The following is a 27,710-nucleotide window of genomic DNA, read 5'->3' as shown; positions in this document are numbered from 1 at the left end:
ATGCCTTCAAGAGTTATCTTCCTATACAGCACATTTTGTAATGCAACTACAAGCAAAACAATAAAGAATTCAGTGCTACAAACCATACTAATCTTTACACTGATACATAGACCTTCATATTGTTATGTACAGATGAACACATTCATTTCAACACCGCCTTGTCTGGATACCTCCTGGATTGCTTTTAATTTTGGTTTGATCCATTTTGGACAGTCTAACTTCCCTTCTCTACATATCGGAAAAAATTAGTTAGTCTGTTCTCATTGGCCTCCGTTTACTATAATATTGTACTGTTTATATATTTTTAAGCACTTTTGCTACACTATTTCCCTTTTCTTTCTTTGTCATTTTTTGGGGACGTTTTCTCTTTATTTGGTCTTTCTTGTATCCTTTGTCATCTACTGATACAATAACTGTTTTATTGTGACATCCTTTGATTTTTGATAGAAACATTTTTTTTTTTTTAAGCAGAACGATAAGTTATATCTTGATTCCGGTTTGACGGCAGCTCAATGGAGTGGACCATATTAATTCAACTGAGATACTGCCGATCAACGCAATTCCAGCGTACCAGTGACCGTGCTGCAACCGGCAGTATGACATCTCTGTGGCGGAACTAGTGTATGGGGGGATGAGCCCCAGTGCAAAAATAATCTTGCGCTCCTCCACATGTGACCACCATTCACCAAACATCGGGACGCTCTAAGAATTCTGAGGCAATTAAACATACACAACGCAAGCTTAGAAACCAAACTCATAGTATTCTATATTTATATGTTTAATTGTGCCAATTAGAATGCTACTGGGAAAATGACCTTAAATACGCAACAGTAAATTGTAGCGCACATATAGTGCTCCTAAACTTTTAACCCCTTAGGCACCGCGTACATGCCACGCAGGCCATGCTATTGGCTCTCTTTTCTCTATACAGTGAAAAAAATACAAAATGACACAGTATAAAATTGGTAGTGTACGACCTGCTGAAAGGGTCTACCTTGATGTGGTTGCAGGCTTGATATGTTTTTGCCTAAAGATGGAACTTGACGCATACTTATGAGAAGAAAAAACATATAGAAATTAACTAAATCATTTGTCATTGGATGTGCAGTAAGAATTCTGAGGCGCAACTTTTTAGTGCTGAGAGCCGCGGCACATGGAGAAATCACGCCCCAGAATTCTTAGTGCGGCAAGACACACGGATCACCAGGAAGAAAGGCAGCACTGAAAAATGCTGCTCTCTCATCCTCTGCAGCATGGAAAAATGCTGCTCTCTCATCCTCTGCAGCATGGAAAAATGCTGCTCTCTCATCCTCTGCAGCATGGAAAAATGCTGCTCTCTCATCCTCTGCAGCATGGAAAAATGCTGCTCTCTCATCCTCTGCAGCACGGGAAAATGCTGCTCTCTCATCCTCTGCAGCATGGAAAAATGCTGCTCTCTCATCCTCTGCAGCATGGAAAAATGCTGCTCTCTCATCCTCTGCAGCATGGAAAAATGCTGCTCTCTCATCCTCTGCAGCACTGAAAAATATTTCCACTTATCCTCTGTAGCACGTGGGGCTCCGGTACCTTCCACCAGGTTCACCAACAGTAGTTCCACCCCTGTCACCGCCTAATGAATAAGGGCCATTGATGTTGCTTCTTAAAGGGAGAACATCATTTTAAGTCTAGGATAAACATCACCTGCCATATTTTAACTTTACTAAATAAGGTCAACACATCCCATTGAAAACCCCAAACGTACATGTGTTCTGAAGCTTTTATGATGATCTTATTTCCATCGTGTGGATGAAGATATTTTCTCTAGCATCTGCTCTGAACCACCTTATAAAAGTAATTTCTCAGTACTTGCTGACTGATTTCTGATGAATGAGTTTGACTGGAAGAGCACTGTATTTTCATTTTGCAATTCGAAATGCCTTCTTTAAGAAAAATTAATGAAGTGCAGAAGTGCTTTATTAACATTAGTGCCACTGCTAAAGGCAATGGGAGAAAACTCTATTTGGGAGGTTAAGTTTGCAGAGATGCAATTAATTCTTGCCCTGGTTAAAGATTTCTATGAGCCACATAAATATGCATTAGAGACTGGGAAAAAATGTTTATGAACATAACACAATTTAGTCTTAGATTCAGCTGAAACAAAATAGTTCTAATGTGTGTTGTCCTCGACCATAGGAAGTGTATTACAGGCATACCCCGGTTTAAGGACACTCACTTTAAGTACACTCGCGAGTAAGTACATCTCGCTCAACGCTCAAATAACGGCATCTCACGCATGCGCCTGTCGGCACGTCCTGAACAGCATTACCGGCTCCCTGCCTGTACCGAAGCTGTGCGCAAGCGGGAGACTATAGAGCCTGTTACACATGCGTTCTTTACAACAGTTATGCACGTATATGACGATTGCCGTACAGTACATGCATCGATAAGTGGGAAAAAGGTAGTGCTTCACTTTAAGTACATTTTCGCTTTACATATATGCTCCGGTCCCATTGCGTATGTTAATGCGGGGTATGCCTGTATATGCATTTATTATACCTGACACTGATGTCACAGAGACAGACACAGACACAAACATTGATAGATCCCAATATAGCATTAAGTAATTCCCCAGAACGGCTTCTCCTATAACCACTCCCCAGACCCAGCACTGATGCAGGAGGAGAGAAGTTGAACCAGAGACAAGGGTGTAGCTGGTATAGGCTTGTTTAATAGTCTTTGTCATTTACTTGTACTTTGAGATGTGCTTTTGGGTGGAGGTATATTATTTAGAGAAGTACCACAGACTATCCCTGTCCATGGGAATGGGCCTGAAGAAGGGGCACTATAGTCCCCGAAACGTTGCCCCCCTATATTTTATTACCTTGACCTAAGCGTGTGCTATACGTTGTCCTTATTCCCTCTCCCCTCCTCGTTTTTACACCCTGTATTGTTCCATTTGTATTCCCGCCCCCCCCCCCCTCTCCCTCTCTATTGTTCACTTATTGTTTACTTATTAGGTTTCCTAATAAGGAAAGTAAAGTACCCTTCAAGTCCCTATTAGGGTTGGCTCTGGATCTGTATCATATTTTTTAATATATCGTTGCTGTTTCAAAATTGATGCTTTTGTCTGTTTTTCTCACTGAGTGCTGGGAACCGCTATATATATTGGTTATTGTTTTGAGGGGGCTTGGGGTCCCTCTCTGTTCCCGATCACCACATCATAAGTTGTTCCATTTATTTACACATATTGTGGTGGAGTGCCGCCTAACTCACTTATTTTTTTTAAGATAACCGCCCTGCTGCCCTTTCTAAACCTTCTGGAGAATCATTCTCGTTGCTCTCACATACGTGGGGGAAGAATATAGGTAGTCACCTACAGTAGTAAAGGCAGGTTGTGAAACCACGAAACCTGTGATGGGGTCACTTTTTACTAAAAGACGGGGGAACTTCCCCTTCTCACATTGTAATAACTGCAAAAGAAATAACCACAGACACTCAGCAATCCATCCACTGAAAGGGAATAGATTCCCAATTAAAGGGTTTTTTGATAGTGGTGTATTTGCTTAAAGGTGCAATCCAAGCAATATTCTACATGTATGGGTTTTTTTTTAAATAAATTAGTTCTGCAGTATTCGATAATACTTAGTACATTTTTTTTATTCAACTCTTAATGCCATTTCTTATAAGTTTTATATACTGACAATCCTTTGATTTCTATAGCAGGTTTTAGCTCACTTTCCCAGCAGTGCAAGTTCTTTGTAACACTTTTCTGTTTATGATCATTTGTTGCCAATATTCCCATAGGTTTGAGCTGTAAACTGTAACAATAGATGATGTAATATCAGGATACAGTATAGATGCTGAGTTGCACTGACTGAAAGATTGATTTGAAACTGAAAGGCAGCCATTTAGTGAACCCTGGAAGCAGGATCGCTGCTGGACGATCACGAGAAAACGAATCAATCTGCAGGTTAGGTAATTAGTTTTACACTAATGGTAATCAAAGGATAGATAGATAGATAGATAGATAGATAGATAGATAGATAGATAGATAGATAGATAGATAGATAGATAGATAGATAGATGTTTGGATTGCCTCTTTAAATGCCCATGCGGATTATGTTATGTGGGGCACACATCCCAACCAATGAAATTTGGTATCAATGAGCACAAGAGCAATATTAGAACCTATGACCCGAGCAATAAAAAGAAAGAAACGCCAGTGGGGGAAACTTTTTGAATTTTGCAAAACATCATATTTCTCAACCGATATATCATTTTAGACAGCACTCACTAAGGATAATGAGCTTCTAATAAAGTCAAATGTAGGTGTAGCGGGAACAGAGAGGGGCCCTAAATGCTCTACAATGACTATAACAAACGGAAGAGTTCCCAGCACTCAAGAAGAACACTATGGTCTAGAGATAAGCAAAAATGAATTGAATTTGGAAACACATAATAGACATGCGCACACAGCCACTGATGTGGAATACTCGCAAACACTAAGCAATATCCACAGGTGATAAGTGACACCTAAAACATAAGATCGTAGGACATGGGGGAAGGGGAGGGGGCGGGGGAAGAGAACAAAGGCAATGAAATCAAGAGAAGAGAGGGGGGCAATGTTCGGGGCTGAATCCCTTCTTCAAGCCCGTTCCCAATTATCTGGGGGGTCACTGGTACTTCCCTCACCCTGAACGCCTCCTAAAATTAAAAAACATTATGTGCAACCACTGCTGCCTATAGGGATAAGCCCAACAAACCCACACAAACAGTATCTTTTAAGTGTCAACTAAGCATGGTCAAATTGAATAGTGGCCATATTTCCCAATTACAGTGGCACATTGTTGAACAGATTAATTTACCAGAGAGAGGAGGGAAAACATTGAATTAATTATTCTGGGTAGTACAATTGAATACATTGTAGCCAAAAGGGATCAATGAGGAAGGAAATTATAGCTGTTTCCCTCAGGTAAGTAGGCTACATGTCCCATTCTCTTCTTATATTTGTAGTGTCGCCCGTTGAAGCTTGCAGCCGACATGTAGAGCAGCTATAGATACTTTGATGTTTGTATTGTTGCCATAGTGAGGAACGCCAGCCTCTAGGATTACAATTGTTTATATGCTATTTATTTGCTAAAGAAGTCTTATTGATGAAACTTTGATATATTGCAAGAATGTGTACATAACAATATGTGGATATTTCCATTGCTTGTATATAATTTTGCACCTGTGGCTTCACTTAGGCAGCGGTTATAGTGCCGGCGATGCGACGTCGCGTCAGAACAAATGCATTGCCGTCATCGCGTGCGCTTATTGCAAGCGCGGCGCGACGGAGCGATGGCTTGGGCGCGATCGCTGGAAGTCATCTCAATTTGATTTTTCCAGCGACTGTAGCCTGACGTCGCTGTCACTATAAGCGTAGCCTTACACTGTATATACCTTGGATACTACTTTGGGTTATTGCTCTCAGGGGCGCATAGTATCCATATTATCGAATCCAGCTCACCCACACAGGCGATCCTGTGACTATCCCTGACATTACAGCGCTTAGCCACACTCATTTGTATGTAGGGCAAAGTATACAACCCTGTATATACGGACAGCACGGGATAAGCAGTGACATCATCTCGTTCTCACGCATGCGCAGGCAGAGACTGCATTTGAGCACAAAACGTACCTGGCATACACACTGCCATAAACTCTTTTGGAATTCAGAGTTTCCACATCTAACTTATCCCGTCCACACAGGGATATCCTATGACAATATCCCGCATAACAGGGAATAGCCATACATACTTGCACGAGGGGCATGATGATTAGCCTCAACATTGTATATACACAATGAGTATAAGGACATCAACAGATTACATATGAACGGAACGTGAAGCCCCCATACAGCAACTCCACCAGGCTTCCTTGTCCAAATGGGGGATAAATAAATAAATAAATAAACATCTGTATATTCAGCTATACCCTGTTATCACTCGGCTATTGTTTGTAAAATACCACAGCAAGCCAGGTAATCACACCATAAGCCACTGAGCTAAGGACAATCTACATTAGTATCTGCCCCAATATAAGACGCAACTACAGGCGCGGATGCAGCAATAGCATATAGGCTATCAAAGCAGTAAAACTACTCTCTATTCATAAGCTATAGTGGGCGTTAGGTAGATCACATAGAGCCGTTAGTGTCTATTTTTTAATAAAGTACACTCAACTGACTACGAGAGCGTACATTGTTTTAACTACACTTTCACTGAATCTAATTAAATAAAGCATTACACCATTTGTTAAAGAACACTTTTACTTATTTCACCCCTGACCGTTTATTACATAAAGGTCTGCGGTGCGCCTACCAAAAGGGATTCTTTAGTGTATCCTCTTTGACACACCTATATAGTCAATGTGTGCATGATGTCACAAATTACCTTTCTCATTTGCATATTATGTCCGGGCTGAGCAAACTATGTGGCAAAAACACACACACACTTTTCATGATGATGTGTGAGCGAATGCAGGAACCCTCGCACAGACCAGCACGGAGGTAAACTCCAGAAAAGAGTGCCCTCACATTACCGTGTAAAAGGAGAGTCATCCTGTGAGTGAGCAGATCACCCGGCATTTCCATTGTTTGTAAATATTACCATGAGCTATAATGAAATCACTGTTACAGTTTACAATGTTACATTTTTTTATCATTAACAATTAATTTGTGCTTATGATCTCATTCCAATAAGTAATTTTCTGATGATCTTAGGGGGTGTTGGAAACACTAGAAATTGCAATAGTCATTTATTTTATACACTGTATAGTTGAGGAGATATTCAGCTTTTAAAAGTCAATTAAATTCCCATCTGAACTTTTTAGTTCCTGAGTCGAGATGATCGAATTATTTGCAGGCCTGAGACAACTTGGCACATGTCACCCTTTTTAGTTCCCCAAAACGTTTGCTTCCTTCTTAGTTTAATATACTGGACACCTAACAAGCTCCTATTGAACCCCCAAATTAACCACAACATATATATAAGCATATGAGTGTCACAGAGGAGTGCTACTGAGCATGGCAATATATATTCCATCTTAGTTTGCAAAAAATTTGCTTAATGCTAAAAAAAATCAACGGGCACTGCATTTATTTCGCTTTCGAAATTTGCTCAAACTTAAATTAAAAAAAACCTTTACAAAAGTCACTGGGCAGCCATTTCACCACTTTAAACAAGCAACATAGCACGTTTGAACACTTTGAACACTTTGGGCCGTGTCACTAGAACTTTGGCTGCTAAAGTTCTAGGAAAATATTTGCGGGTTTTGGAAACTTTTTTAAAGTGCGCTCGAATCCCCGGAGAAATGAGACATAAAGCTACTTGCTCAAAGTTCACAAGTGCAGGTTTTGAACCCACTTATTCCCCTTTAAAGTTTATGGTGTTATCAACCACTATCCCATGTATGGGAGCTGTTATATTTATAACTTTACTATTAAGGTTGCCATTTTTGTCATTGTTTATTATTTGAGTTGGATTACAATGTAATGCAGGAGAATCTGTCATTGACATACAGTATATGTAAACACACAGAACGTACACGCTAAGTATAGTGTATATATATATCTGGAGACCTCTGCAACTTGAGCTCCCAAAGATTTTTTAATGTGTACATTACCTCATCCCCTTCTCGCAATATTATCTCATATTTTTAAACATCCCCTTCATTTTTTTGTTTCAGCACCTCTCTACCTGTCCCATCTGACCTCTGCAGGATCTATCTTGTCTTCCCAGTTACCTTCATACTTCGAAAATGCCACCTTGTCTCCCAAAACAGACCTTCCCTCATGCATGGGGAAGCTGGAAGAGTTCCCAGATCTTAGTATGTAGCAAGGCTTTGTACTCACCAAGAGGCTGTCTTTCAAGCAGGTAGAGGTAGCTCTCAAAGAAATCAGTGCGTATGGCCTTGTGAAGAATGAAAGACATACTGTGTCTGCATAACTCTTCATCCGTCTTGTGCCAGCGAGACCTAAAGGCAAGGTGAGCTCCCATGAACTCCATTTCTGTACCTCTGCTCTAGAGGAAAATTGCACCATGATCCACAGAGGGTCAAGCTGCAGAGTTTAAACAGTTCAAGCCCTGTGTCACTTTACACCAGAGAGTGAGAAGCTTCTGGCATTGGCTGAGAATATTCTGAAGTGTGTGAGTCCTCAGTGAGCAGGTGCTGGTGGGAACTGCTGGTAAAACACAGACAGGCATTTACTGCTTAGCAAGGGTAAAAGTATATGCGGCCTGAATGGGTTCCACTTGATTCAAAAAAAGGCCACTCTATTTCTGGATGCTACTTTACAAGAGGGAAAAGCCTCTCGAGAACTCAAGAGGCACAATCTTTTTGGAAAGCCAAGTATTTATTGGAAAATAGAGCAAGAACTTCTTCTCTTAGTGGTTGAAGGTAGAGATGTGGGAACTGGTGCCAAACTGGTAAGTATTGGGCTGTCACTGCTCGCCAAAAAAATTCCAGTGTATTTCATGGTCTCTCACTTCTCTCTCTCTCACAGAAAGACACAAACATACTAAAATACTAAACTACAAATACAGGATGAGTATCTTGCCTAATTAGAATTTCACAAAGGTGAACTCGATAGACAAATGTTTTTTCAACCTAATCGAATGTTACTATATACACTTACTGTGTTACCAAGCAGGAAAACTCCACACAAGTGGAACGTTTCGTGAACATCTTGACATTGTTGCTAAATGTTTCGCAAAGTGAATTGCTAGAGCTGTGTACATCTCTATTAATAAAGCAACATTGTCATACCAGTCAAGCGAGTGTAATTTTCTGGGTATTCTATACTCTGCCCGTCTATGAGGAGAGGTGCCTCTTATTTTCTGTACATATCCATTAAGAATGATGCTGTTAAACAAATATTGTATAAGTCTCTTACGGTACACAGTATACTAAGTATACTATTAAATAGAAGGTTGATCTCAATAGTCATACAAAATTTTCAAAAACTTTATTTTTAAATGCTACTTAGAATTTCAACCTTTTTTATTTACACCTCATTTTAAGGAAGTGGAATATATATATATTCTCTCCAATTCGATTTTTATATCATGAAAATATCCACATACTGTACAGTACTCCCTGTATAATACAATAAAGGATGTATCCCATCATTTTCAATACAAATAAGATTTGACATACAACAGAGCAATAGAATTTACGGTATCCACACATACTTTACTACAGTTGGTGACAAAGCTACGATTGACCTGTTACTAGAATAAACTTCAAGTGATCATAGCAGGGATACTCAGAGTTTAAGGACCTTCAGAGGCCATGGATGCAATTATGCATGTACTGTATTCTTTTTAATGAATCCAAAATAATACACGTTCCCTCTTCATCCGTTTATATCGTAAGTTAAGAGTAGGACTAGGGACAGCCTTTACTATTATTTTAATCCCCATTTGCTTTATTATGGTATTTTTACAACAATCCCTTTTATGCCTTTAACTGGGATTCTCTTCATTTTTTCTCGTAGTACTCATATAGATTAGGATGTGTAGGGTCATAAAATTGCTGATGTTTACCTTTAGCGGAAATAGGCCCATTTTTACTAAGCATACTGTAGCGATTTCATAAAACACCTCAGAGCCCATCTACTTGAATAGGAATATAGAACAGCACCGCTAAGTAAATATGGGCCTAAATGTTTCACTGTTTTGCTTATCTGCATTTTATATGATTTCTAAGCAAAGAAGGCTGGGTCGCTGTGTTGGTCATTTCTTCTGCATAGTAACAAAAGGAGGGAGACGACATAGGTTGTATGAAGCCTTTTATTGGACCAACAAGTAGTTGATATGTTACAAGCTTTAAAACCTCTCAGAGTCCTTCACCGAGTATGGATACCTGATGAAGGAACCTGAAAGGTTCAAACATGTTGGTCCAATAAAAGTTATCATACCACCTACTCCATCTCCCTCCTCTAACTATATGATTTCTAAGAAATGGTATGATAAAAATGCTTTTAGATAATGTTTGAGTTCTTAAACTGTCTCTTTTTCATATGAATACTGCTGAATACTACCTTATTCTCCGTGTCATACTGAATGCACTAGATCAGTGGTTCTCTCACTATGGTTCATGGAGCACCAGTGGTCACCAATATCCAAGAGGTGTGGCAAGGGGTTCCCCTTCTTACAGACATGTGACTTACCTTCCCAACAGCTGCAGAGAAAAAAAGCAAAATGCCACGGCTACATGAAAGTTAACCCACTGGCAGCCACGGAGGAAGGGGTCCATTCTTCTCCATCGGAGAAGAAGACCATTTCATTCAACTGACAGGGGATGCCACGGTTGTATTCCCACGGCCTTCCCTGGCAACCTGGAATGTAACTCCGGCTGATTCCCAAGTTGCCATTGGGAACATAACTCTTACACTAAGAGTCTGCACACTCATATTCAATATTCAAACAAAAAAGCATTTTCCATAGAAAATTAAAAAATAAACAAAAGTAAGGCAAATATCCCAGAAAGTAACACAATTCTTAAAGGGCCGACCCACCCTGAGACCCCCTCAACATTTCGAGTAAAAACACATCATCAAGAGGAGATTTCTGAAAAGGCTGCTTTTTAGGCGCCCATATAATTTGATATACATATTGTATATATTCATATACTAATTATCAGAATTAAAGTGGCTATAACTCTTGGTTTGTTTTTATTTTGCTTAGGTGGGAAACCCTTAAGCTGAACCACGTGGATTTTCTTATCTGAACCATGTGATTTTACCTCTGGGGACTCCCTGCTTTCCAAGATACTTATATCTGAAGGGTAAGGTGACTATATTTTTAAAGTGACAAATTGGGACAAAATACAAAATGATTTATTAATCATCTCTTACTCACTACACCCTTCTCTCTCTTCCCCCTCCCTATCACTTACCCCCAACTCTTCCCCCCTTACCCTACTCTCCCACTCTCACATTCCCCTCTAACTTCTCCACTTCACTCACTCAATGCCTCCCTCCTTACACACACCACTCCTTCATGAATCACTCACTCACACACACATACACACAACTCCTCCCCAAGAAGCACACACAGCTCCTCTGAACACACACACACACACACAGCTAAACCTCAAGAGACACTTCCTCTCTCTAATTCTCCTCTCATATTCAAAACGTTTCTTAAAACTTGTCGCTTTTTCCTCCGCAATATCACAAAGATACGCCCTTTCCTCTGTTACTCGACTGCTAAAACTCTGAATCAGGCCCTCATTCTCTCACGTCTCGATTACTGCAACCTCCTGCTGCCCGGCCTTCCTGCCTCTCACCTGTCTACCCTACAATCTATCCTAAACGCTGCTGCCAGAATCACTCTACTCTTTCCTAAATCTGTCTCCGCATCTCCCCTCCTGAAATCCCTCTCCTGGCTTCCGATCAAATCCCGTATCTCACACTCAATTCTCCTCCTCACTTTTAAAGCTTTACATTCTTCTGCCCCTCCTTACATCTCAGCCCTAATTTCTCGCTATGCACCATCCCGACTCTTGCGTTCTTCTCAAGGATGTCTTCTTTCTACCCCCTTTGTATCTACTGTAAAGCTCTCTCCCGCCTTAAACCTTTCTCACTTTCTGCCCCGCACCTCTGGAATGCCCTTCCCCTCAATACCCGACTAGCACCCTTTCTATCCACCTTTAAGACCCACCTTAAGACACATCTGCTTAAAGAAGCATAGGAATAGCACTGGATAATCCTGGACACATGATACATAAAGCTTGGCCCCCTGCAGACGCACTTACTAGAATTCCCTCCTACTGTCTCTGTACATTCTCCCTACCTACCAATTAGATTGTAAGCTCCTCGGAGCAGGGACTCCTCTTCCTTAATGTTACTTTTATGTCTGAAGCACTTATTCCCATGACCTGTTATTTATATTATTTGTTATTTACATGATATGTATTACTACTGTGAAGCGCTATGTACATTTATGGCGCTATATAAATAAAAAAAATTAAAAAAAAGGTTCCAGGGCACTACGGATTTCAAAAAGAATTTATTGAACAGGCACAACGTTTCAACCACCAAGCGTGGTCTTTCTCAAGTGAAGATATGATACTAAACAAAAATAGTCCACTACTTATAGTCCATACCCCAGGTGTAGTCATTTAAAAACATCCGGTCTCTCCCACTCATGGCTTGCTGTCCTGCGCATGCGCGCGCACATCCAGGATCCTGTCGCTTCTAGGTGACGTCATCTTCGGGGAAAGCCCTGATCCAGGAGCACCGGTAACAGCAAGTATCTTTATTCAGTTTATGGTGTGCAGCATTACCATTGCTTTTTGCTATATAAATAAAGACATACAATACACCCAGCTACCCCCCAGACACACACACAGCTCCACCCAGACACATGCCACACACACAGCTCTACCCGCCCATAGAGAGACACAGACAGCTCTTCCCCCCCTTCCCCCCCCCCACACACACACAGGGAGATACAGCTCTCACCCCCACAAAAAGACAGGGCAGACGGCGACGTTGGGCCGCCTTCCAGGGGTGGGCACAACGTCCGACGCTCACAGCAGAGGAGGTAGTAGTGGAAGCCAGACTGCAGCAGCAGGTGAGTAAGACGTCTCATATGTTCAGGTTTTGAAATTACCGCTCCAAGAGGTTTGGAGCAGCAATTTCAGAAGCGGTCCAAATTAGATGTTTTACTCACCCCTTCGGGACACCAGGACAAGGCCCCCAAAAACCGGAACTGTCCCAGTGAAACCGGTATGTATGGGCACCTTACAGAAGGGGCAGCCAGAAGCAGCCGTGGCTGGGCACAGAAATGTCTATTTACAGGTCATGTGGGCCAACAGGAAGCTGCAACGTCATACCTTATGGCAGGGGTGCGCAAACTTTTCTCCGTGTGTACCCCTGCCTGTTCTCCTCTGCACCAAGCAGACCCACCCCCTCTTCTCGGCCTCAAGTGACGCGCGGGGTCATGTGACACCACGTTGCCATGGAATCGTGGCGTCACGTGACCCCGCGGCATCATTTGATGCCTTGTCACCGTGACGACGCATCGAGGGAAGGTAAGTGTGTTATAGATGGCTTGCGTGGTCCCCCGGCATTTAATTGAAATGCCTGGGGGGAGAGCGCAAGACCTCTATAACTGACGCGCCCCCCCGACAATCTAGTGCCCCCACTTTGCGCACCCCTGCCTTATGGTTTCCTATTGGCCCATGTGACGCAGGAGTTTTAAACAGCGGTGAGATACCAGCATCCCCTTCAGATGTAAGTATCTCAGGGAGCAGGGGGTCACCAGAGATGAAATCCACACGGCTCAGTGCCGGAGACCCCCTGCTTCCAATCTAGGGGGGATATAAAAATATTTTTAAAAGGAAATGGTCCTTTAGGTAAACACGGTGTCCTTCACATTATTATTGACATCAGAGTTGTCCTTGAGAAACATATATTTGAGAGACCTTGCACGGCATTATCCATCTAGTTTCCTCCACCACTGTAATAAGGTAATCTGATTTATGAAGACTACCTCGCTGTTTGGGATACCAATTGATAAAGTAGAATAGGGGAGATAGAAGACAGAGATAATTCCACCCTAAACTTCAATCACCTGCCGTATTGTGAGCATATTAATCCTATCACTACCATTAGTTCAATGTAATCCTATCCAATGTGAGACTGCCCTTGTAATCCTGCCCTTCAGTACTGCAGTGCTGCGAGGTCCCTCCCTGGTAAAGATCTGCTGAATGTTTGCCAGCGTTCGCGTACCAGGCAAAATTTGCTGTTTGTTTTTGCACACAAAAAAATTTGCAAAACGGTCCAGTTTGCCAATGAAAATAGCAGTAAAAGTCACATGATCCTAAACTCAGGTCTCATGAACCTTTGCAAGTTTATATATTGTTTATTTTTGCAAAACTCTTGTGAAAAGTGTCGAAAATAAATGCAATTTCATTTTTGCGAAAACGTGAAGTTTAACCCTTTGGGTGCTTCAGGGCGTACCCTGAATGTCTTGAGGACATGTGCTATAGGGACCCTATGATTATACAGCAGAGATTCCAACTGAAGTCCTCAACTACCCCCAAGAGATCAGGTTTTAATGCTATCCCTGCATCAGCACAGGTGGCTCACTCAAAATGACTGAGCCACAGATTAAGCCACCTGCGCTGAAGCAGAGAGATCCTTAAAACCTGACCTGTTGGGGGTAGTCGAGGACTGGACTTGGGAACCATTGGAATACGGGGTATGTTATGCTATAAAGGGTAATTTTCATGGATGAGATCGCATTGAGCGACCTCCACTACTTCCATACATTTCATGGGGGGGACGGGGGTGGGGGGGGTCTGCCTGTACGTCTTCCAGAATTAAAAGGGTTAAGAAAAAGGCATGAAAAATTGTGCAAAGCACTTTTGAAGACATTTGCCACATCTCTGCTCTCTCTAAACAGGAATAGGTTAGGACATCAATGCTTTCCCCCTTAACATCTGGCTTCAGTAAAAGCCCCAAGAAGGGTCTGGTTTGCGGTTCATTAACTAATGATGTTTTGATAGCGTTACAGTAACAGCCCAAACTGTATGTTATTAGTTATGAAGTGTGACTGTATATCATGTAAAAGGGCTATTTTTAAATCTCCTCTGGACTGTGTTTTACAATAACTCGCAATGAACCTTAAATTAGTCCTAGTAAAAAAAATATTCCAAAAGGTAACATTCACATAACCTTGTAACTAGAGGCTCGGTGGGCTTCGTCATATACAGTAGTTTTTCAGTATATATCTTCCCATTACAATAGCTGGATAGAAGGAGCAGAATAAATGAGTACTTCAGTATTAGGGGATACCTTTTTTTATTTGGACTAACAATTGTTATCATAGGACAAGCTTTCGAGAGAGCTTGTTCTATGATAACAATTGTTAGTCTAAATAAAAAAAAGGTGTCCCCTAATACTGAAGTACTCATTTCTTCTGCACTATCGCAACTGGACTAGCACGACTATTTCCGTTATATATATATATATATACAGTGTTCGACAAACCTATACATTTGCTCGCCCCGGGCGAGTGGATTTAACCCCCGGGCGAGTAAATATTGGCCCAAGCAGCACACGTTTGGTACTAGGTGGCGAGTAGATTTTTTTGTGTGGCGAGTAGATTTTTTGGTGATTTGTCAACCACTGTATATATATATATATATATATATATATATATATATATATATATATATATATATATATATATATATATCAAATAAAAACATCACTTGTGAGCACATTCACATGTCTTAGACAGGTCTGCCACCCTGCCTTTCGCCATTATCACCTAGCATACAGTGCTTCAACTGCAGCAAGGGATTCTGGGAAATGACATGCAAATGAGCACACAATGTGTCACCTTTTGTCTGAAAAACCATTGTTACATGGAGCCCATATAAGCTAATGTTCGCTGTTAACACAGCTTTAAAGCATAGCATGGGAATCGGATGCAAAGCCAGAGAAACCATTCACAGACATGTTTCAACCTTAATGGGTATCATCAGTGTGAAGTTGGTTGTACTGCTGGCTTTGCAATTTTCAAGACTGTAGGGTTTACCATCACGCTTTAAGTTATGGTGGGTGAAAAAGGCAACAAGAAACCTCCACCATATTGCATATAGCAAATAAAAATATCTTTTAAGGAAATACGGTGGAGGTTTCTTGTTGCCTTTTTCACCCACCATAACATAAAACGTATATATATATATATTATTATTATTAAGGGTTATGGTGGGTAAAAAAAGTGACAAAAACCCTCCACAGTAAAGCATAAAGTAACTGTAAATATTACTGTATGTTCATTTGCATGTCTTAGACAGGTCTGCAACCCTGTCTTTCCCCATTATCGCCCAGCATACAGCGCTTCCACTGCAGCAAGGGATTCTGGGAAATGACATGCTAATGAGCACTCAGTGCCACCTTTTGTCTCAAGCTCGTATTACACAAGCAAATCCTCAAGCCAATGCATGCTGTTTTAAACACAGCTTTTAGACAGAGGCTGGGATGAGATGAGATGCAAAGCCATTAAACCCACTCACAGACATGTTTCAACCTTGATGAGTATCATCAGTGTGAGGTTGGTCTTAATTGGTTGGTCTTAATGGCTAAGCAGGTTTGAGACTAGACTAGGTAATCACCACTATTATTAAGGTTATATATATATACAGTGTTCGACAAATCACCCAAAAATCTACTCGCCCAACCAAAACATCTATTCGCCACCTAGTCCCGCCCCTAGTCCCGCCCCCAACCCTAGTCCTGCCCCCAACCCCGCTTTAAAATAAAATATATTAATAAAATACATTTAATAAATTCCTAGTCAGAACATTCGTTTTTGACATAAATGTATTTATTGTATTACATTATACTACAATTAGTCCTTGTTACGTGTGTGTGTGTAAATGTCGGACCTAGAAATAAAAGCCAGGTGTGAATGACTAGTTTCCTGAACCCCTTAACCAGTGTCTGGACGTCCCCGCTTCACAATATCTAAAGCAGCAATCCCGCCTGGGATCTTACCTGATCCGCAGTCCCTCAATGTCCAGGTACCCTCATTCCCGCAATGTTATACATTGGAGGGGATGTGTTCCCTACCTGTCTTCTGGGTTAGGGGGGATTCCGATGTCTTCCGTGTGAAGCTTGAGTCAGATCTGGAAGAAAGTAGTATAGGTTATTCCGGTGTAGTATAGGGCAGTTAAGATATATAGGGTAAATAAGATATCCAGATCGAGAGTGTGGGGGAGAGAGAGAGAGAGAGAGAGAGAGTGAGTGTGTGGGAAAGAGTATGTGTGAGAGAGAGAGAGAGAGAGAGAGAGAGAGAGAGAGAGAGAGAGAGAGAGTGTGTGTGGGAGAGAGAGAGAGAGAGTGTGGGAAAGAGTGTGAGAGAGAGAGAGAGAGAGAGAGAGAGAGTGTGGGAAAGAGTGTGAGAGAGAGAGAGTGTGGGAAAGAGTGTGAGAGAGAGTGTGGGAAAGAGTGTGGGAGAGAGAGAGAGAGTGTGGGAAAGAGTGTGAGAGAGAGAGAGAGAGTGTGGGAAAGAGTGTGAGAGAGAGAGAGTGTGGGAAAGAGTGTGAGAGAGAGAGAGAGAGGATGGGAAAGAGTGTGGGAGAGAGAGAGTGTGGGAAAGAGTGTGGGAGAGAGAGAGAGAGTGTGGGAAGAGTGTGGGAGAGAGAGAGTGTGGGAAAGAGTGTGGGAAAGAGTGTGGGAGAGAGAGAGTGTGGGAAAGAGTGTGGGAGAGAGAGAGAGAAAGTGTGGGAGAGAGAGAGAGTGTGGGAAAGAGTGTGGAAGAGAGAGAGTGTGGGAAAGAGTGTGGGAGAGAGAGAGAGTGTGGGAAAGAGTGTGGGAGAGAGAGAGAGAGAGGGAGAGAGAGAGAGAGTGTGGGAAAGAGTGTGGGAGAGAGATAGAGAGTGTGGGAAAGAGTGTGGGAGAGAGAGAGAAAGTGTGGGAGAGAGAGAGAGAGAGTGGGAAAGAGTGTGGGAGAGAGAGAGAGAGTGTGGGAAAGAGTGTGGGAGAGAGAGAGAGAGAGAGAGAGAGAGTGTGGGAGAGAGAGAAAGTGTGGGAAAGAGTGTGGGAGAGAGAGAGAGAGAGTGTGGGAGAGAGTGTGGGAAAGAGTGTGGGAGAGAGAGAGAGAGTGTGGGAGAGAGAGAGAGAGAGTGTGGGAAAGAGTGTGGGAGAGAGAGAGAGAGTATATGGGAAAGAGTGTGGGAGAGAGAGAGAGAGAAAGTGTGGGAGAGAGGGTGGGAGAGAGAGAGAGGGTGTGGGAGGGAGAGAGAGAGTGTGGGAGAGAGAGAAAGTGTGGGAGAGAGAGAGAAAGTGTGGGAGAGAGTGTGGGAGAGAGAGTGAGTGTGGGAGAGAGAGAGTGTGGGAGAGAGAGAGAGAGAGAGAGAGAGTGTGGGAGAGAGAGTGTGGGAGAGAGAGAGAGTGTGTGGGAGAGAGAGTGTGGGAGAGAGAGAGAGAGTTTGGGAGAGAGAGAGAGAGTGGGAGAGAGAGAGAGTGTGGGAGAGAGAGAGAGTGTGGGAGAGAGAGAGAGAGTGTGGGAGAGAGAGAGAGTGTGGGAGAGAGAGAGAGAGAGTGTGGGAGAGAGAGAGTGTGGGAGAGAGAGAGTGTGTGGGAGAGAGAGAGTGTGTGGGAGAGAGAGAGAGTGTGTGGGAGAGAGAGAGTGTGTGGGAGAGAGAGAGTGTGTGGGAGAGAGGCAGAGGGGAGAGGCGCAGAGGGGAGAGACGCAGAGGGGAGAGACGGAGGGTGATACACAGAGAGGGTGGGTGACTGACTGGGTGGGTGACTGACTGGGTGGGTGACTGACTGGATGACTGACTGACTGGGTGGGTGACTGACTGACTGACTGGGTGGGTGACTACCTGACTGACTGGGTGGGTGACTGACTGACTGACTGGGTGGGTGACTGACTGACTGACTGGGTGGGTGACTGACTGACTGACTGGGTGGGTGACTGACTGACTGACTGGGTGGGTGACTGACTGGGTGGGTGACTGACTGACTGGGTGGGTGACTGACTGACTGACTGGGTGGGTGACTGACTGGGGTGGGTGGGTGACTGACTGGGGTGGGTGGGTGGCTGACTGGGTGGGTGGCTGACTGACTGGGTGGGTGGGTGGCTGACTGGGTGGGTGGGTGGCTGACTGGGTGGGTGGCTGACTGGGTGGGTGGCTGACTGCGTGGGTGGCTGACTGGGTGACTGGGTGGGTGGGTGACTGACTGACTGGGTGGGTGACTGACTGACTGACTGACTGGGTGGGTGACTGACTGGGTGGGTGACTGACTGGGTGGGTGACTGACTGGGTGACTGACTGGGTGGGTGACTGACTGGGTGACTGACTGACTGACTGGGTGACTGACTGACTGGGTGACTGACTGACTGGGTGACTGACTGACTGGGTGACTGACTGACTGACTGGGTGACTTACTGGGTGGGTGACTGACTGGGTGAGTGACTGACTGACTGGGTGGGTGACTGACTGGGTGGGTGACTGACTGACTGGGTGGGTGACTGACTGACTGACTGGGTGACTGACTGACTGGGTGACTGACTGACTGCCTGACTGACTGACTGGGTGGGTGACTGACTGACTGACTGGGTGGGTGACTGACTGACTGGGTGGGTGACTGACTGACTGACTGGGTGGGTGACTGACTGACTGACTGACTGGGTGTGTGACTGACTGACTGGGTGGGTGACTGACTGACTGACTGACTGACTGGGTGGGTGACTGACTGACTGGGTGGGTGACTGACTGGGTGACTAACTGACTGACTGACTGACTGACTGGGTGGGTGGGTGACTGACTGACTGGGTGGCTGACTGGGCGGGTGGGTGGCTGACTGGGCGGGTGGGTGGCTGACTGGGCGGGTGGGTGGCTGACTTGACTGGGCAGGTGACTGATTGGGGTGGGTGACTGACTGGGGTGGGTGGGTGACTGACTGGGGTGGGTGACTGACTGGGTGGCTGACTGACTGGGTGGCTGACTGGGTGGGTGCCTGACTGGGTGGGTGGCTGACTGACTGGGTGGCTGACTGACTGGGTGGCTGACTGGGTGGGTGGCTGACTGGGTGGGTGGCTGACTGGGTGGTTGGCTGACTGGGCGGGTGGGTGGCTGACTTTTGACTGGGCGGGTGGGTGGCTGACTGGGCGGGTGGGTGGCTGACTGGTCGGGTGGGTGGCTGACTGGGCGGGTGGGTGGCTGACTTGACTGGGGGGGGGGGTGACTGACTGGGGGGGGGGGTGACTGACTGGGGTGGGTGACTGACTGGGGTGGGTGACTGACTGGGGTGGGTGACTGACTGGGGTGGGTGACTGACTGGGGTGTGTGACTGACTGGGGTGGGTGACTCACTGGGGTGGGTGACTGACTGGGGTGGGTGACTGACTGGGTGTAGAATGGGACAAATACATTAGGAATAACTGTAGAAAGCATAAAAAATTGTTACTATCAACCAAACACACTCTCCCATGCATACACACCCATGCGCACACACACCCACACACCCATGCATACACACACACCCACACACCCATGCATACACACACACACATGCATGCACACACACACACGCATACACACCCATGCATACACACACACACCAATGCATACACACACACCCATGCATACACACACACACCCATGCATACACACACACACCCATGCATACACACACACACATGCATACACACACACATGCATACACACACACACATGCATACACATGCATACACACACACATGCGTACACATGCATACACACACACACACACACACACACACACACACACACACACACACACACACACACACACACACATGCATACACACACATGCATACACACACACACACACACACCCATGCACACACGCACACACACCCATGCACACACACACACACCCATGCATACACACACACATACACACCCATGCATACACACACACACGCACACATGACAGGGGGAAGAAGAGGAAAGGCCGCGTGACCATCTCCAGTCCCGCGCGGGGATCGGTGGGAAGCCGGGGTAAGCGGGGACAGGGAGAGAAGGGGGGAACACCCCCACTACAAGCTGGGACCAGGGAGAGAAAGGAGGAACACCTGCCCCGCGCGGGAAGCCGGGACAGGGAGAGAAGGGGGGAACACCCCCACTACCATCTCCTGCCCTGCGCGGGAAGCGGGGAGTAAGGGGGCTTGCAGGGAAGGAGCAGAGGGGCCGCAAGATGGAGGATTGGAGAGTACTTACTCTCCAACAGCTGTCAGGTAAGGGGAGTTTTTTTTTGTTTTTTTTCAGCGCGAGCAGGGGAAATTTAAAAAAACAAACACGTGTGCTGATTGGGCCAATATATATATATATATACAGTGTTCGACAATCCTATACATTTACACGCCCGGGGCGGGTGGATTAACCCCCGGGCGAGTAAATATTGGCCCAATCAGCACACGTGTTTGTTTTTTTAAATTTCCCCTGCTCGCGCTGAAAAAAACCAAAAAAAAACTCCCCTTACCTGACAGCTGTTGGAGAGTAAGTACTCTCCAATCCTCCATCTTGCGGCCCCTCTGCTCCTTCCCTGCAAGCCCCCTTACTGATATATATATATATCATATAATACCTGAAAGGTAAAGAGACAAACGCACTCAGCAGTTCAGTAATGAAAATATGTATTAAAGTACACAAATACTTGCACAAAAAGTCCAACGTTTTGATCCCGGAGAGAGATCTTTATCAAGGGGAATATATATATATTTTTTTTTTAAATGTCATTGTTCATTCTTCGAGTAATTTTTGTAGCAATATTTTTGTCATACTACAACATGCATGTATCATTTTTTGAATACATGCATATTGTATTATTTTTAAAGTAAATTTTAAATATTTTTTTTATATGTATATTTACACAGTATGTTTCACATTTTTTACATTTTGTTTGTTTCATTCATCTATATATACATTTTTATATATTGTTTCATTTATTTCATGTATTTTTCATATATGTTTTTTTTTAATGTCTTTCCATGTATTTGTATCTTTATTCTTAACCTCATGTTTTTTCCGTGTTTTTCCACTCACCCAGCCCCAAGAAGCTAATTATTCAATTAACATCCATGTGCCTTAAACATCTCATTAAGTATTTGGCTATATATGTGGTTCTCTAGCAGTTTAGTGCTATCCCCTGAGGAAGTCGCATGCAGCGACGAAACGCGTAGGGAAAGAGTCAATATTGGACTTTAAACATCATAAATATTAGAAGTACATTTGCTATCATTCTGGCGCCATTCCGTTCCATTCCTTTATTTGAGTAGCTCACGGTGTGCCTATTGAACTGTGCCTGGATCCTGTGATACTACCCGGTCACCAGCTATCGCGAGACTTACCAGGAAGAGACTGAGTGCGCGCACGTTCCTGGCGTCCGCAACGGGAGTCTATCAGACCAGCTGCACGTGGATCGGCAAACGGATGGATTAACGGGTGAAGCGCAAAGATCTTTCTAACAACTGCTCATTACCTTTTTATTATTTGTAAGTGTCCGTAATCTAGCAGCAATTATCATTAAACCACCTATACAGTATTATGCTATGGGAGCCGCGCTGTCTTCTTTTTGTTTTATAGATTAAAGAGGAAAGTGGTTGGTCCTGAAGACTGGCAGCGACACCCAGCAGCTGATACAGAGACTCATCTTTTTTTCTTTTTGGGGCTTTTTTCCATGTTTTCCCTCCCCCTTTTTCCCTTTCTCTCTTCGTTGTGTTTTTTGTTGTCTTTGTTTGTCTCTGATTGTCCTGTTGTGGCATATTGATACCCCACATTGAGTCCACTGCTTTTCATTTGGTATTTTATTTTATAATGTGTACATGCTTTTTTATCCAGTCTTCCTAGCTAGCGCAGCAGTCATCTTTTTTTATATATATATTTCACGGTTATACATAAATGAGTCTTGGCACCTTTTTTTTTAGGAATCATCAAAAAAAACTCCTTATACTGAATATAAAATTATTAGGAATGGGACTGGAATACAAACTGGCAGTGGGATTAATGGTTTTTCAACCACATTTCTTTATTTAAGGCTGAATTATGTATTGCAGTTAAGATATAAATTATTTTTATTTGAAACAAATACTGCTATTTAGCCTTGAAACTCACATAAAACACACACACACACACACACCCACACAAGTGTTTTATTATGCTAGTTACGTTTAGATAAGGTCCCAATGAAAGACATATTTATTGTACGTTATGTGATATTTATTGTAACAGTATTTGTAGTTAGGAGAGAGATGTGAGAAAGTATCCAACATGCAGAGGCTCGATTTTCAGCATTTGTTTCCACTTTCAGTTTTGCTACCTTGCAAAACGAGTAAGCTTCCCGCAAAATAATCGCCAGCCAATGAGAAGCATGTACCTTTTGCAGAACCAGAATGTCGCGTAAGATGAAGTCAGGGCCGCCGACAGCGTGGGGAGAGCCAAAACTGCTGTCCCTGGCTAGATGGGGTTAGGGGCCCTGTCTGCACATCAGTTATCCACAGTGGGTCCTTTGAGATGCAGGCAACACACATAGGGGACATCCCTTCCTCTCTGCAGAGCCTCCGTCAACGGGTGGAGCCTCAAGGAGAGCAGGATGGTGCTGAAGCTGCAGCTTGCGGCAGAGACAAGCTGAAAATGGGAGAGGGAAGGGGCTAAATCAGGGGGAGTAAAACAGACGTGAAAGGGAAGAACAATTCCAAAGTACGGAGAAACAGTTGCAGGCGAGGAGAATCCGGCTTGTGCAGCCACAACACAGACAAACACATTCTTCAAAGTACAGGTCTCCTCTAGAACAGAGGTACAAAGTACATCTCTACTCACAAGTTCATAATGAAGTTCTCCATTTAATGTGACAGCCACGAACAGTGGAAAAACAATGTTTCATCTCCCATATGGACCTTTCATTAGGTCCTTATGGGATCACTTGGGACCGGAAACATTGTTTTTCCACTGTTCTTGGCTTTCACATTAAATGGAGAACGTCATTATGAACTTGTGAGTAGACCTCTACTTCGTATCTCAGTCTTAGAGGAGACCTGCACTTTGAAGAAATGCTTTATGAAAGGGAAGAAAGGGAAGAAGACATATAGAAAGGAGAAGAGAAGAAAGACAAAGCAAGAAGAGAAATTAAAGGAGAAAAGAGATACAAAAGAGGGAAAAGAAAGGCATGAGGATGGAGAAAAGAGAGACATGAGGGGGAACAAGTAAGAAAGGAGAAGAAGATGCATAATGATTGTTAAAGAGAGGATAACATGAAAGGGAAAATAAGAAAAATAAGAAAATAAGAAAAAGACACGGGGGTGAGCGAGAGAGAACATGGAGGGATAAAATGAAGAGAATGGAATGAATGGGGGTTATTAAAAATAGAATGAAAGTGTATGAGAGAAAAGAGAGATGAGGGAGGAAAAGGGAGACATGAAATCAGAGAAATACATGAGGGGAGAACAGTGTGAAAGAATAATAAAATGTAACAGGGACTTATCCCTGTTTAAATAAAGCAGCCACAGAGCTCTGAGAATCCAGCAGAGAGATAGTTAATTGCAGCCACTCAATTAACTAGTCTCCATCTGGACTAAAGAGAGCGCTGTAAAAAGCCTCATGTGAGACACAGGAGAGAGATTCGTTAGCTCACATTTGGGCTGACAGAAAGAGAGCAGAGAAGCCTGCACACAGACTGTCTTGAGCACAAAGGCTGTGCTGAGATCAAGACATCCAGACACCAGAGACCAATATTTCCTGGACACAGAGGACCCCGGAACCTGTCAGGGACTGTCATGGGGGGCCACCTGCTTAAGGTACCACCTGAGACTTTGGGATGATAGGCTGGTAATGGGATTTTCCCTCCAGTACTGCAGATAGGGTCTGGGATAGTAAGTTAGCCCTTACAAAGGGATAGGGGTTTGTTTATTTTGTTTCTTCTTGTATATTTTGCCTTGTTAAAGGAACAGGCGCAATAAAGCCGGGATATAATTTCACCCTAATCGGTCTCCACTAAATGTACCTCTGCACACATCTCTTACAGGGACCCTTTCTTTATATTTTTCCAGGCCCCAAATAAAATCTGTTGGCGCTGCCTGAAGTACGCGAAATGTTGCAAAAAAAGAAGTATATCAGTATTCATGTGACCATGTGAAGCATTCAGAGAGAGAGATAATGTTTGGTAGTGTGATTGTTAGTGTATATTGATTGTGTGTGTGTTAATACATGTAGTTATCGTTGTATTTTGTAAAGAACCTCATTTAATTCATTTTAATCATCTTTTAACCCTCTCTAGACAAGATTTGTCCCCCCTCCCTGCACTATTTGTCTAAATATGATAGTCAACATAGGCCACCGGATACAGTTCGAGGAAGCCTGGAAATACAAGGGGCAGAACTGTCAAACTGTCATGAGTAGCCCTCGCCGACCTGTAGGGGCACACCGAGGAGTAAGGTTCTGACTGGCCTGTTATAACTAGAATAGTTAATGAGTCCAGCTGCTATCCTAGGCTGGCTATAAAACCCCACCCATCCTGTTTGGTCTTTGCTTGTCAAACATTCTGTTTTATACTGTAGGTAAGGAGTCACTTTATTCTTTTTTTCCAAGCGCTGCGCCTTTCCCTGTTCCGCTTCATTCTGGCTCCCAGTTCTATTGACATTCAGGTACTTTCTTCTTTTTTTGTTTTGTTTTCCCTTAGTACTATTGTCTCCTGTTTATTATTTAAATACTGTACCACAGCTGGTTGGTGCGGCTCTGCATGTTATTGCAGACTCCATATTGTTTTCACTGTCTTGTTATTTTTGGGTTATATTAAACTCCATCCGTTTTTATATATATTTCTGACTCCTGTCTTTTGTGGGTTTCCATGCTGCCTCTGAGGGTTCCGTACATCCTGATATAAACACATGCTGGTGTAAATAAACACTTTACACTGATGGCTGGAAGCCTTCTCACACAGAAAGAAGGCCTGTGGGAGCCCAACAGTCACACACAGATATGTCCTTTCCTCTGTTTATTGACTATTAAAACATTAATGCATGCTCTTGCTCTCTCCCATATTGATTATTGCAACATTCTTTTATCTGGCCTTCCTGACCTCCTCAAATGTTCCTGCTGGCTTCCTATTTATCTCTGTATACACTGCAAAATTATCCTCCTTTCCTTTAAGGCTCTACATTCCTCCACACCTCCATATAACTCAACTCTGATCTGTATTATTTTATTCTAAAAACCTAATGTAAGCCCCTAGTCCTAATGTAAAGTGCTTTTTCTGCTTTTTGTTTTTTCTAGCACAACCCCAAAAATCAGAGGATTTAAAAATGTACAGTAATGTACTGTAGTCATGGTTTAATAATTGTTTCACGTGTAGTCAGAATGTATAGTAAAGTACTGTACCCCATGCCATGTCCTTTTTCCCCAAACCCCCAAAAACTCAGGAGTGCATAATGTATGATGCGATTGCTAATATTTAATATTGTCTCTTTCTTTACAGACCAAGATGTCCAAGAAGAGCCGGCCAGTGCAAAGAAGAAAAAGACAAGAAGATTGTAAATTTTGAAGAAGAGGCGATGTTGTATTTTTGTATTATTCAATATTACCTTATTACCCAGTACAAATAAAACTTGTCATTCTTTAAAAATACTTTTTGGTGTGTTCATGTTTTTACTGTTTAGATACACTTACAGGTCGTACTATAGATCAAGAACAAATGTAATTAAAATACAGTATATATAAATATCTCATTAGCACACAGTATATAGTATATAAATCTTGAAAACAAGTTGATTTTACTGTTTAGATACACTTACAGTTGTACTATACTATACATAAAGTACAAATGTCATATATATATATATATATATATATATATATATATATATATAATATATATATATATATATATATCATTAACATACAGTATACAGTATCTAAATCTTGAAAACAAGTTGATTTTACTGTTTAGATACACTTACAGTCGGGAATTGAGTGAGAGTGGTGAAATTGACTGAAGGGGAGAGGAGAGAGGGGGGAGAGGGAGTGAGGAAAAGAGCGAGTAGGGGAGAGAAATACATGTGAGGTGGGGGGGCAAGGGTTGAGGGAGAGTGGGGGTAATTGATGGAGGGGGGAGAGTGAGAGGTGATACGGAGGGGAGAAAAATACATTGGAAAAGGGAGGGAAATAGAGGGGGCTCGCAAGATGTAAAATGGGGGGGGGCTCGCAATACAGCCATTTAAGTAAAAGTTGCTCCTTGCATTTGTCCTGGGGCCCAAGATTTCTGAAAAAGACCAGCCTGACTCCGAAAAAATGGTCCTACAAAGTACAAGCACCCGAACCAAGAGCACTTCATGGTACAAGCACAAGAAAAGCACTCCACTGCACTCAGCTCTCCAAGGAAAAGAATAGCTGTCTGTGAGTAGGGTCACTGGCAATGCACTTCTTTAACCCAGGCTGTGCTGAAAAAGCTGTGTAAAGCGGCAGGCATAAACTTATAGGTATCTGTACTAGACATGTGCAGAGGTACAACGAGGGAGACAGATTTGGGGAAATTAAACCATGGCTTTTATTCAGCCCATCAGTTTAAATAATGCAGTTTAAGGAAACACAAAAATAAATAAACATCCAATCCCTGTGTAAGGACTAACTCCCTTTCCCAGTCCCTATATGTAGGGCTGGGAGGATAAGCCTCTTTCCAACCTATAACCCCAAAGTCCAAAGAGGTACCTTTAAGCAGGGGCCCCTAAATGCAGTCTCTAGGTTGGTGGGCCCCATGCTCCGCTGTGCCCTGGAATTGAGGTCTGGTTCCTGAAGTCTTGCGGACAGCGCTGTCCTTCTGTGCTGAAGACAATGTCTCGCTCTCTCTCTCTCTGGCAACACAGTCCCCCTGTGCTCAAGAGATCAAGCAGGAGGCTTTTCTACCTGTCTGATGAGCCAGGTGGAGACTGGTTAATTGTCTCTAGCTGCAATTAACCAGCTCCCTGATGGATTCCTTAGCCCAATACAGCCTTTCTATTGAAGCCCTTTTAGAAAGGGGTTACGACCCTGTTACAGTATCCATGTTCAAATGGATTAGAAGCAAAAAGTTACACACTTTGAGTGGTCAATTGCATGTCATTACCCAGAATCCAAGGCTGCAGCGGAAGCATTGTATACTAAGAGATAATGGGGAAAGACAGCATTGCAGACCTGTTTGAGACATG

General features: G+C 43.3%; 1 protein-coding gene and 1 long non-coding RNA gene across 2 annotated transcripts in view; one reads left to right on the top strand and one right to left on the bottom strand.

Moving 5' to 3' along the window:
• Positions 1 to 8,149, bottom strand: part of NTMT2 (N-terminal Xaa-Pro-Lys N-methyltransferase 2) — a 31,867-nt gene extending 23,718 nt beyond the window's left edge. The window contains exon 1 of the mRNA XM_075616833.1: positions 7,874 to 8,149. Coding sequence (XP_075472948.1) covers positions 7,874 to 8,027 — 154 coding nt within the window. The 5' untranslated portion in view covers positions 8,028 to 8,149. The remainder of the gene's footprint in view (positions 1 to 7,873) is intronic.
• On the top strand, positions 7,888 to 26,154 carry LOC142503913 (uncharacterized). The gene is made up of 3 exons (XR_012804121.1): positions 7,888 to 8,447; positions 10,710 to 10,809; positions 26,006 to 26,154. It is a non-coding gene; the product is annotated as an uncharacterized LOC142503913 (long non-coding RNA).
• Positions 26,155 to 27,710: the final 1,556 nt, after the last annotated feature.

Source organism: Ascaphus truei, chromosome 10 (genome assembly GCF_040206685.1).
Source record: "Ascaphus truei isolate aAscTru1 chromosome 10, aAscTru1.hap1, whole genome shotgun sequence".
In the NCBI taxonomy this organism is placed as follows: Eukaryota; Metazoa; Chordata; class Amphibia; order Anura; family Ascaphidae; genus Ascaphus; species Ascaphus truei.
The sequence above is the reverse complement of the archived record's forward strand: the minus strand, read 5'-3'. Positions and strand labels throughout refer to the sequence as shown.